Below are 12,948 nucleotides of genomic sequence, written 5' to 3' on the forward strand. Positions count from 1 at the left end.
GAGGGGGGTGGGGGGGGTGCCCAAGGGGCTACGGCTACAGCAGCAGCAGGGCCAGGGTTGCAGGCTCTATAAACGCGTTAAAAACGTTCATGGCGTTGTGTCCCGCAGTGCAGGACGGTGCTTGTAAGGCAAAAACTGATTGTCAGTTCAGCGCTGGTGTCACAGCTCGCCCCTTAGTGTTGGGGGACGGAGCTAAACTGCCAACACTTTTGACTACTTGTTTGAATGTTCCTTTGAAAGCAAGTTGCTCTTGGTCGGGTTCTTTTTGTAGGCAGGTCCAGGTGCTGCAACAGGTAAGTATGTTCCTAACTGGGCATATGCAGGTACTCTTGTTGAAGCTGGTATTACCACACGCTGAAGCACTTGCTTGTTCATTTTTCAATTCCTTAATCTTTAAATTTGGGATTTTTCAGCGTCACACCAGTGCGATGTTTACATTTGCGTTAGGAGGGACGTGCCTGACTCTACAATGTAGTATACCTGCTGTTGCTACATTAAGGTATATTGCATGTTTTTGGAAAACTAACTTAGAGAAGCTTATTTGGAGGTTGTTTAACTTCCGAATGGAAGATGATACCTGAAGTCAAAGGCATGTGTCCTCTCTGCTAATTCACTCTGCCAAACAAAAATTCGGCCAAACTAGGGTTTTTTTTTAAGTGCATCAGAATGTGTGTCGTCTTAGAATGTGCTATGCTAGTTTCTTGCAAGAAGACTTGTTCATCTACTCTGAAGTGGTTTTGTGGTACTGATAGATTTTTGTTTTCTGGAAGATCTTTCGTGGTGCTCCATCACCACCACAATTCGGTTTTTGTTTTCACATCTGCGTCTGCAGTCAGATATTTAATATGTATCATTGTTTTCATCATGGTATAGCTGAGGCCCGAGAAATTCTATCAGATTAGTCTTAACACTAGCATCTGCAAATTGTTGAGAGTTTTAATCAAGTTTGATTTGAACAGACTGCTTAGTTGAAGTTCCATTTGTTCTTGATTTGAGGGATAACTGACATCCAAAGCCAGTTATACATCTCACATTTCATACAGCTTAACAATAAGAGTGTTCTTATCATATTTGCTTTTGTTGTTTTTTATTCAGGTAGTAGTTGGAGTACGTGTAATCTTAATGTTTGTTTTATTTTTTAATAGCAGCATACATCATCTTACTGTTTCCCTGCATAGGGTACTTCATGTGATGCTGTTAGCTTTCACTACAACCTGTAGATTCTCTATCTCCACTGAAAAGATAAACAAGTAATTCTTTTCCCTTCTTACCCCCCCTTCCTCCCCGCCCCGCCCCCCCCCAAGTCGTTACAGCAATAAATTCTGTATTTATTCATCACTTCACGTCCTGGGCTTCTCTCTGGTATTTGGATTTTGCTACTGGCTAGTAATGCAAAGTGAGGGTAGCCTCAGTACTCAGGTAATCTAAATATAAGATAGGGAAATAGAATAGGATTTTTACTGTGGATAAAATAAATTTTGGTTTGTTTATTTTTTCCCTTTCCCTTCCTCTTCCCCTCCCCACCTAGAGGAAGTCTGGAAGGGAAAAGAGAACAGAAGAGTTACAAAGCTCTCTTAGAAGATCCAATGCTGAAGTTCTCAGGACTGTATCAAGAAACTTGCTCTGACTTGTATGTAACTTGTCAGGTGTTTGCAGAAGGGAAGCCTCTTGCTCTTCCTGTTAGAACTTCCTACAAGGCTTTTAGCACTAGGTGGAAGTAAGTGGCTGACTTTTATTTGATATTCCTCTTAGTTACTGGGGCATCAAGTTATGTGAATAAATTATGGTTTTTATTTGTATCAAAAAGATTTGTGTTCTGTTGTCTTCTTCAAGTAACTTATATTTTTGCAAGTCTCTGTGTGGTTATTAAGTGTTGCCCTGGTAGTATGAAACAACTCTTTTGTGTAATGGGTAATAAAATTGTTTCTTGTATGTTTGGGCATGGGTCACTACTTAAATAACTTCTGGGCCCTTGACTAGCACACTTTTGTACTGTTTACTGGATAGACTGATCTTTGGTACTTGTCAAACTAGAATATTTTTCCTTTAGTCTCTAGACTTTTAATCATGCTCAAGAGAAGTATTTGGTTAAAGCCCAGAGAAAAATAGTCCATCTGTCCTTAGAAATTCATATTATAAGGAGAATCTAGATTGTATAAACTCATACAGAGCAACTTAAATTCTAAAGCTTTATGACTAATAGAAAGTGTTCCTCTGCAGCTGGAATGAATGGCTGAAACTGCCTGTGAAGTATCCAGACTTGCCTCGCAATGCACAAGTGGCTCTGACCATCTGGGATGTGTATGGACCTGGTAAAGCAGTTCCTGTGGGAGGAACGACCGTCTCCCTCTTTGGGAAATATGGGTATACTACTTTTTCTTCTATGGTACAGACTTGAAGCTCACTTATGAATAGTAAGGTAGCAGTTGTTATAAGAGATTTTTAATTTTTTTTTCAATCAGTTTTGCAGTTCCATGTTTGAGAAATCAGATGATTTACTTTGTTTTTTCCTGAGTGTAACTTCATGCATGCTACAGAACTGTAAAAAAAAGTCTTCTCCTGTATAACACCAAAATTCAGACCTTGTTTTAGCTCTGTAAGCTTGGATTTTAAAATAACAGATGGTGAAATCACTTCATATTGTGCTTCTGTAATGCATGGATGCCAGTACTGATTACTTAACATTATTAATTGGCTTGCAAATGGGCTGCTAATGCAGCGTTATTTGTAAGGAATAAAGTGCAACTCAGTAAATCAGGAGTTTTCAAAATTAATAATCTGTGATTCACTAGACAGTGGGTTTAATAAATTTGTGGATGATAGCACTAACATGGAAAGGATTACAAGTGTGCTGGAAGATACAGTACATCAATAGGATCTTAACTAAGTGCAAAGGCAACTGAAAAAAAAATAGGATGCAGTTTAAGAAAAAGTATGAGGTACTGGTACTTTTTTTGGGATTCTATTCAAATGCAGAATGGAGAGAGCTGCCCAGGAAAGCAGGAAGAGATTTGGTGTTTAGAGTGAATCTTAATTTTTGTGTGATTCACCATCACAATGTTCTTGTGAAATGTGCAAACAACATTGAATATATGAACAGTTGTTCAGTTGTGTGCATCAGGGACAATGTTGTATCCTTTTTGTCTGACTCATCCATCTGGGGGTATGTTCAGTTCTACTTAACTGACTTTAAGCAAGTTGCTGACTACTGGGAGCCTAAGGGAGTCCATATCATCGATTGTCTAGCAGATAGGTAGAGGAGGAGTAATGACTAGTGAGGCTGAAGAGGAAACTATAGGAACACTTTTCGACTATGTAGGCAGCATTGGAAAATGGGAAGAAATAGCCTCTTTTTTTTTGTCTCAGTGGTGGATAAGAAGAAATAAGGCTAATCTGAAGAGCAGGAAGAGTTTAGGTTAGCATAGAAAAAGCAGTTCTCGTGATACTTGAATGCAGAAAACAGCTGTAGAAAGAGCTTGTATCTCTGTCACTGAAGATACTGCTTTGACAAAAAGACTGACATTGTCTTAGTGCAGAAGATAGAACTGAGTCAATTGGACTGTGCCCCAAAGACTGCTGCCAGTTTTCAAAGTATTGGAGCATAATTTCTGGAAAAAGAATTTATAAAAGTAAATTTCATTTATTTTCAACGTGTGGGGCCTAGGGGAGATAGATGGGCAGAAACCAGCAAATAATTTTGAAGTTTTGTATTTGCTTGTAAATGGAAACCCTTGTAGTAGTATTCCACAGTGATAGGTAAATTCAACGTCAGATTGTCCTTCTAATTGATATTTCTCATTTTTAATGGTTGATTTTTTTTTTTAAAAAGTGTTCTTTCCAGTTGTATTTACCTGAAGTTGTTAAGAGGTAAGTGATCACATCTCACTGGCAAAAGTAATGCACTTTATTTCTTGGGGCATCTTTTATAGGTGGATCACCATAAATACACAATAGAAGCAGGATTTTGCAGAGAAAAGGTGTGGTCAGTTACTCTGCAAAGTTCTGTTCACTGCAGTTTCAATTAGCAATTCAATTTCAAGCATAGATGTGGAAAATGGTGTGTGGAGGGCCATGGTGGTTGGTTTTTTTTTTTTAATTTGGCAGCTCAGAAGGCTGTTTTTTATCAGTTGGCCTTCATATGAAACTTAGGTAGTTTTTTAGTTTAAATTTTTTCAGACTGGCAGACCTAAAGTCAGTATTATAATTTGCAAGTCAAGAGGAATACTTTCTGATTCAATGCAAGTAATAAAACTAGGAAGGTCAAGATCTGTCCTCAGTTTGCATTTGTACCACCCCACTGACTTTGGGAATTACCCATTTTTCTTCCACTTGCCAAATAAGTTATCTCAGACTTACTCATTTTATTCTAAACTCTGTGTGCTAATAAAAATGACAGCTGTAGAGGGCACAAGGTGCAAGACACTTTTGCAGCAGTTAAATTATGCATGGCAGCCTGTGTTTGTAAGTTTGGCAAAGGAAGCAACTCCATTTTCTTGCAGCTGCTGCTATACTTTGATTCCTGACAATTGTGTTATTTTGAATTTACTGGAGCAATTCTGCATTTTTCCCTGCAGTATGTTCCGTCAAGGAATGCATGATTTGAAAGTCTGGCCCAACGTAGAAGCTGATGGCTCAGAGCCCACCAAAACTCCTGGGAGAACCAGCAGCACAGTCTCTGAAGATCAGATGAGCCGCTTGGCAAAGGTAATGGCAAGTGACCTCTTAGGTGTATGTGAAAAGTTTGCACTTCCATTGCAGTGAAATGAAGACAGGCTTAATGAAGACAGACGTCTTGTTTTCTCAACTGAAAGATACCTTCCTTTGATTGTTTACATATTTCACAGCATTTATACAGATGAGCATATTCATTTGCTTCTGAAGTATTTTTTTTAAGGGGACAATAAATACCTTTTTAATAGACGTAATATTCTGTTGTAACAATTTAACATCCTAATTCCTTGTAAGGAATGAAGATGGGACCATGCTTTGAACATGCTTGAAACCAAAATTTCATCAGGTTCAGTAACAGCTCCCAACAGTATCTTGTGAGGACAGTCCAGTTGTTTCTCTGTAGCTATCCTTTATATTTAAGGCTGGCTGGTGTAGTGTTCAGGTGTGTATGACATACCTTTACACTAGAAAGAATTTCAGTAGAACTGCAACAACTAACTGAAGTTTTGTTCATTTAAGCTCATGGATATGCATGTGTATTAGTATTTTCTTCTCCCAGCTTGATGGCAGTGTTTTTGCCATCAAAAGTACTCCTGGAATTGATCAGTAAATGTTAGTTCTTGAACTGTTTTACTAGCTGATGCCCTAATTCTTTAGGTAAGCTTACCCCAAACTTGCCGAATGGCTCAATCCACTTACTCAGTAGTATTCTTAATTTTGGTCTCCTAGGTTTCATCCTCAGAATTGTCCAACTCCCAGTGAAAGACAGGTCTAGTGTTACAAATTTGTCCATTTTCTCATCTATAGAGATGCAATAAACTAACTTTCATTTAGCGTCTTCCTTTATTAGTCTAGTTCACCTTGAATGTATAATGGAGAACTCATTAAAGCTTTCTGCCAGAGGTGGTGCCCCATTTCTTGATCATAGTAGAATAAATCCCCTCCAGCCTCAGGAGGCTCTGTAGACAGACACTAAATATCAAGGCTTGTTTATAGTTCATCAGATAGTTACATGATGTAGACATTGGGTCTCTGAGAAATGGTTTTACCCTGTAGGCCTTCCCTTTCATGTTAGTTCTGTTATACAAACATGACTATACCCTACCAGTGTTTTTTTTTTCCTCTTCACTCCCTTATGCTCCCTAGCTCAAGAAATACAAATAGTGTAGAGTATTTCAGTCTTAATGACAGTTAAGACTGACTCCTGACTGTTTTCTACACTGTTCTTTTGGCATATAGGAGATTAGGGCTCAAGGCTGCTCAGGAAAAGGAGGGAGTTCTCCTTTTACATCCCGATTGAAAATTCTAGTTGATGGCTAATTAAAAGCTAATAACATCACCGTCCCCATCTTTTCTTCTGAAGCTGTTTTGGGAGATTAATTTCTGAAAGATGAGAGTGTTTTAACTTTGTTGTGTTCATTTATAAAAACAGTTTACCATCAGATGCTAGCAAAGTGACTAGGGTTTCTGGGTAGTGTGTCTGTGAGAGCTTGCATTTGCACAGCTGTTTACACAGCAGATGAGTTCTTGTGATGTATTATTCCTAAATAGCCATTGTTTGAGCACAGTCAGCTTCAGCTTTTCTATGACTTACTCATCAGTTGCTCAAAGCTTCCAGATGCTACTGTATGTGAAGGTACACTTAAATATAGGTAAGAGGAGTTGTACTAATTAAATACAAGATGTGTTTGTGTGGACTTTGCTAGTCTTGGTTTGGTTTCTTTTGTTTGTTGGACAGACTTTTAAGTGTTATGCTGTTGATTGATGTCTGATACCAGAAGCCAAATTTGTCCTCCAGACAGTAAGTAACTTTGAGGGCTTGCTGAAGGTCCTTTTCTACATCTATAAAATAACTTTTTCTTTTCTTGACGTGCTTGTGAGTCCACATGTGTGTATTTGTGTGGTATTTATTATTATGGGAATTTATATGAAGTCAGTGACTGGCTGCTGGAGGAGTTGCATCCTTTTACCTTAAACAGCTGATACTATGGCAAGTCTCTTACTCCATGTTGAGGTGTCATATGGTGGCACTCTTTGACAAAACATGTGAAAGTTGCTTTCAAAATTGCTACTGATGAAAAAGCTGTGGATTTGCGTCCTGGGGGTCATTGTGAATACGGATTTTTGCCTGTACTGAGGAATATTAACGCTAAGAGTGTGGAATACCTTAGTGCACTCAAATATTAATGACATTAAGATGTTTCTCCCATCAGTGGTGTGTTAATTCATTCTACTTGAACAAAAAGTACTATTAAGTTCTCTTTGATCCATTAATTTCCCTCACATCTTGTGCTGGCTGAATGAAATTAGGTAATAACAGTGGTGAGATAGTATCAAAAGGGATACCTCTTGTTTAAGTAGCAGGTGATGAATGCTACTTTCCCTGAGGGGAATGCACTAGCCTCTCTCTTATTTTAAACTTTAAATGTTAATACGAGAACAGTTTTTCATGTGTGTATATATATGTGTACAGTTCTTCTGAGTCTTGTGTGCAGGCCTAACTAGTTGCTGTATTATGACTTCTTTTCCTCTATAAGGGGGTTTACAGCTTTAAGAGATTAATAATTTTGCTCTGAAACATACAGAATGAATTTTTTCTGTGTTCTGTAGTGCAGTGAACAAGAAAATGAACTAAATTTATGATCAACGTATTTAAATAACTTTTTTTTTTTCCCAGACTTTGATAAGTGCTATCCTGAATCTGTGTATTTGTGCTGCATATGAATACTTTTTTTTTTAGATTAAAAAAAAAATAGGGAGTAGCTTAGAAATGGCTAAAATGTAAGGGTAAAGAATTTCTTCGTTGCTGAGAATGAGACCTTTTCTGTGAACTAGGTAGGACGTGTTTGAATGCATTGAGTATGATGTCCAGCATGCCTGAAACAGCATTTTGGGTTAAAACTGGTCTACATGCAGCTGGTTCTCTACCTTTGAAATGTAGTATAAAGCCACATATGAGCCCAAGGCCGAGTCTTGCATTATTATTACTATATTGTACTTCTGTTTACAATCCTGCTATAAATTGAAATAACCCAAAAACTGTGTTTCGGTGCTTTGGTAAAATTCAGCATCCTGAAATGTTATTAAGAATTATACTTTGCTCCCCGCTGCTTCCCCCCACCCTCACCCACCCTTCCTTTTCCTTTTGTGCTGTTAAGGCAATCTGAAGATTAGCTGTCCCAGAATTTACTGGATATAAAACGAATTTTTAAAAAGCCCCTACTACATACTGAATGGAGTTAATTTTCATAGAAGTTGCAGTGGTCTTCCAAAATTTGCTTCAAAACTTACTACTTGGGTGAAGCTATACATGGTCTAGATCTTAAAGAAAGGTGAATTAGCTGCTTAAAGCAAACAAATCTCATAGATGTTATGACATTTTTTTATGTTTCGTGGAATGAGTTCAGAACAAAGGGCGTCAGATGCTTACGGCTAATTTACTATTTAGTGCTTCATGAAACGTCTAGTTCTTAGCCAATCTGGAAATAAGTTGTTTTGGTTTGTTTTTTTTTAAAAGGTAGGATTTTCCTCACAACTGAATAGTATTTTTTTAACTGCCTTTTAAATTGTGACTGCTATTGTGTAGTCCTTTACTTTGGTAGAGCCAATTCATTGCATACTGCAAGAATTACTGATGCTTTGAGAAACACTTAAGATTTCTTAGGAGCTGAGAAGATGATCCTTGTTTGTATTTGTGTGGTCTTCTACTGAATTTTTCATAAACTATTGCATGTCAGTGCATCTGAAATTACAGGTATTATGGCTCGTATCTTCTCTTCTACTCTCCTGCTGTTAGATAGTCCTTTAAGCAACTCAGCTTTCATGGTATTTTTACAGCAATACGTAGATGTAGGAGTAAAACTTGAACTACTTTTCAGATGGCTAAAAAGAAATGGAGAATGAAGTCTCTATGACTTGCTGTAAGTTTTTTGTGACTTTTTTTTTTTGTGACCTTTTATATGTAAGTCCCAATCTGAAAACTTGTTTAGGTGAGGCTAACAAAGGCAGAATTATTCAATTTTGATAGTTTATTAAATATCTTCTTTTTGTTTGGCTTGGTAAGTTTTACTATATGAAGGTTAGTAACACACGAAATTAAATATCTTTGTTAGGAGACCTTGCTTAGAAGACAAGTTCCTGTTTCTGATGTGTTAAAAAGGTGATGTTCTTGGAATGTGGTTTTGGTCTTTGTCATGATTGGTGTTTTAAATAGTAAAATTATTTTTATGGCATGGCTTAGCTGTTTACAGAGATCTACTGTGTGTACTATACAAACATTTTGTTGAGTTTATTTTTCCCTCAATTTCACGTTAGTGTCTCTGTTAAATTATAACTTTGATATTCTTTTCCTCGGTCTAAGCAATTTAAATATAGTAATTGTTTTTTTCATGTAGCTCACCAAGTCTCATCGGCAAGGTCACATGGTGAAAGTGGACTGGCTGGACAGACTGACCTTTAGAGAAATAGAAATGATAAATGAGGTAGGTCATTCTACATCAGATCTCTAATTTTCTTTTTTTAATCTTGTTAATATGGAACCTTTGCTTGCTTAGGAGGCTAACTAAGCACTTGTCCTATTTTTCTTCAACTGCTAGTGTATATGATAGAAGTAAAAATAATTCTTTAAGCATCCAAAGTGGATTTTACTTTGGCAATAATGAGAATCATAGAATCAGATTGGATTGGAAGGGACCTTTAAAGGTCATCTAGTTCAAACCTCCTGTCATGGGCAGGGACACGTTCCACTAGACCAAGTTGCTCACAGCCCTGTCCAACCTGGCCTTGAGCCCTGCCAGGGAGGGGGCAGCCACAGCTTCTCTGGGAAACCTGTGCCAGGGCCTCACCACCCTCACAGGGAAGAATTTTTTCCTTACACTTAGTCTATCCACTTTTAGTTTAAGACCATTACCTCATTTCCTGTTGCAACAGGCCCTGCTAGAAAGTCCCTCCCCATCTTTCTTATAAGTCCCCTTTAAGTCCTGGGAGGCCACTCTAAGGTCTCCCTGGAGACTTCTCCAGGCTGAACAACCCCAACTCTTTCAGCCTGTCCTCACAGAGGAGGTGCTCCAGCCTCCCAAGCATCTTTGTGGCCCCAGAGCTGTGCCCAGCACTGCCGGTGGGGTCTCACAAGAGCAGAACAGAGTGGGAGAATCCCCTCCCTCAACCTGCTGGCCACTTGTCTTGGTGCAGCCCGGGATACAGTTAGCTTTATGGGCTGTGAGTGAACACTTCTGCCTCATGTCCACTTTTCATCCACCAGAATAGGTAGCTCTCTTATAAAGTTTTCAGCTTCAAGTGAACGTGATCATGAAAGACAGAATTTATTAATAATTTGGAATGGCTTGTGATAAATGCTGTTATGTATGACTAATTTAGCTATAAGATTTAGACTGAGATGAGATGCTTTTTGGACATACGGGCTGTTCCTTGGTTTTAGACCTGTTGAGATTTATGGGTTTTGATTTTGGGTGCTGAGGAAAAACACTTGTAAGATTTGAATAAATATTAAAAAAAAAAAAGTCATAGTTAAATACTTGAATGAGGTGAGCATTGAGTTCACTGAGCAAAATCACCCCCAGGCTGTTAAAAGATTATATTCATCCATTGTTTTCTTGTCTGTGTTCTGAGATTTTTTTGTTGTCATGTTTATAATTAGACCTCTGGGAATCAGATACATTTTGAACTTAAATCTGTGGTTTTTATAAACACTTTTGAGTTGTTGGGTTTTTTTTTATAACTCAGACTATCCTTTTTGCTTTTTTCCTCTTCCCTTTCTGTAAAAGTACAGTAAACTAAAAATTCATGATTTCCAGAGCTGTGCCTTAAATGTAGTACCACTTTGCCTGTTCTGTAAAGTTAATCCACTGTTAATGCATGAAATGAACTTGAATTGCTTGTTATTAAAGGGAATAAGGGAATGCTTTTTTTTTTTTTTTTTTTTCCTCTCATTAAATGTATCTTTCTGGTGGTGGTTATGTATAACTTCTTTCTTATTTCCCACCTAGATCCTAAAATTCTAAGGACTTTTTTTAGGTAATGCATTCAAAAACACGTACATGAGCAAATCTGCCTCTGAAAGTGAATGAGCTACAAATCTAATCTTGTAGTCCAAGTTTAATTTGTCTCTTCCACAGTGTTACCTAAAAAAGTTTTTTGGGTTGGTTTTTTGGTCATGTTTTCTGTTTTTTTGATTTGTGACATGCATAAATGTGTGTAATGATTTAAAAAAAAAAAAAAAGGCAAATTCAGAAAACCCAATGTTATCTGGTTATTCTTCATTGCCTTTTTTCAGACCTTTAGTCCACAGTTGCAAGTCTCAGATTAAAACAATGTGATTTTATCTGTTAATGTGGATGTTTATCATGAAGTGGGGATATGAGGAAGTAAGAATGTCAGGAGGAAGGTGATATGGTCTCAAATATTCCTATGAAATGATTAACTGAATAATTGGTGCAACAATAGATAATCTAATTAATCAGTTATAGCACAAAAGTAGGGTAATAGCTCTACTGAGAATGCTGAAGATTGATGCACTTTAATATATGATACACATCTGTGTTGGTTCTCTTCTTAGAGGGAAAAACGAAGTTCTAATTTTATGTACCTGATGATTGAATTCCGTTGCGTCAAGTGTGATGATAAAGAATATGGAATAGTTTACTACGAAAAGGTATGTGCCTTGCAGGCTTTATGGTCGTCTTTAAAAAGGAACATATGCACCTAAAATGGATGGGTTTTCTGCTGAGGTGAAATACTCTGCTGCAGGATAGCGGCAGACAGCTGTCAGTGGCAACTGTTTATGTACACACAAATCAAATAGCATAGATGCAACAAGATTGCAGAAGTCAATCATTCGTGTAATACAGTTCAAGATTACAGAATTTAATAAATGTGAGTGATTAAAAATTTTATGATTTATGGTTTCTTCAGTCATCCAGCAGTAGTTTCAGCGTAGCTGTATGTAAAATTATGTTTTATATCAGGAAGAAATGCACCTGTATTGACTGGTAACTTTGTAAAAGATAAGTTATTAAAACTTTTCACAGGAGCTCTGCTGGTGAAGTTTCCTCTAAAATGAACTAATGTAAAAGTTTAGTCTTTCATGCTGAAAATGTTTTGAAAGTCAATTAAGTAAAAAGCTTCTGGACTGGAGTGCCTTGCATCTTTTCTTTCTGTTTACAAAGCAGATCTCCAAAACAGTGCCTTCAGTGTTTTTTATGAATTCAGTATTAATGAAGTGAGGGATTCCTGAGTTTAACAGACATCAGTGTGTCACTGGAAGGCACTCTCAGTACTTGTACAGACCTGTGTATTGTGGAAAGATGCCCTAAAATAGAAAAAGTAGTATATCTATAATTTGGTTGCAAGAAAAAATTGTCAATAACTGCCTCTTAAAATTTTCAGCATGTTTAGATTCATAAGAAGTCAGAAAGTTACTGAATAATGGAGCTTTATTGGAAAGAAAAAACAGATAGAAAAGTTGACTTCAGGTAGGCTGAAGTCCTGTTGAGATCAGAGGCACTAAGTAAGCAGCATTTATTCAGAGAGTTTAATAAAATCTATAATTCAGTACACAGTTAATACAATGAAAACCAGCAAATATTTCCAGGTATGTGACAACATTACCAGTTGATCTGGACAGAAAAACTGTGATTTAACTTAAGATTCTTGAAGAATGTAGTGAAAAACAGTAGTAAATGGCAAAAAGCAGGATTCCACAAAAATAATTCTGAGAAGAAACAGATCTGATTCTGCTTCAACTATATGATCTGTAGCAAGTTATAGTTTGTGGACGTTTGAAAAAATAGCTGTTTAAATGCATTTAGTCTAGACCTTTGAATGAAGATGTTGTTGAATATCTAAAGCTATTAACAACAGTAATCTCAGAGCTTACTGTAACAGAGATGTCATACAAAAGAAGCTGTTAAGGTTGTGTTTTTCAAATTGCTGTAGTCATAACAAAAATGACTAGCACTTTTAAGAAATTTTCTAAGCCCTTGCAAGAGCTGTGTCTTGCAGACGTGAAAAATTATGCCTGTGGGTTTCCATGTTCCATACATGTATCCCACACGGCAGTAGATGCGTTTGTAAATGCTTCTATTACAATACACAGTTACAAACAGCAGTTCCACTTGGCACTTAGTGTCTCCCCCCACAGTCTGAGACAAATATGAGGGTAGCATGTGGGGTGTTTTGTGCTTGGGGTTTTTTTTTGTGTATTGTTTTTTTGTTCAGGGTTTTTTCTTTTGGGGGGAGTTCATTTGTGGTTTGGTTCGG

The 12,948-nt window shown here is 37.3% G+C and overlaps 1 protein-coding gene across 1 annotated transcript in view; it reads left to right on the plus strand.

The window, feature by feature from the left end:
- Positions 1-12,948, plus strand: part of PIK3C3 (phosphatidylinositol 3-kinase catalytic subunit type 3) — an 80,265-nt gene that overhangs the window by 288 nt on the left and 67,029 nt on the right. The window contains exons 2-6 of the mRNA XM_026865619.1: positions 1,529-1,717; positions 2,221-2,364; positions 4,575-4,704; positions 9,066-9,152; positions 11,246-11,341. Coding sequence (XP_026721420.1) covers positions 1,529-1,717; positions 2,221-2,364; positions 4,575-4,704; positions 9,066-9,152; positions 11,246-11,341 — 646 coding nt within the window. The remainder of the gene's footprint in view (positions 1-1,528; positions 1,718-2,220; positions 2,365-4,574; positions 4,705-9,065; positions 9,153-11,245; positions 11,342-12,948) is intronic.

The sequence above is a fragment of the Athene cunicularia genome (assembly GCF_003259725.1).
Source record: "Athene cunicularia isolate RWA chromosome Z unlocalized genomic scaffold, athCun1 chrZ_part1, whole genome shotgun sequence".
Lineage (NCBI taxonomy): Eukaryota > Metazoa > Chordata > Aves > Strigiformes > Strigidae > Athene > Athene cunicularia.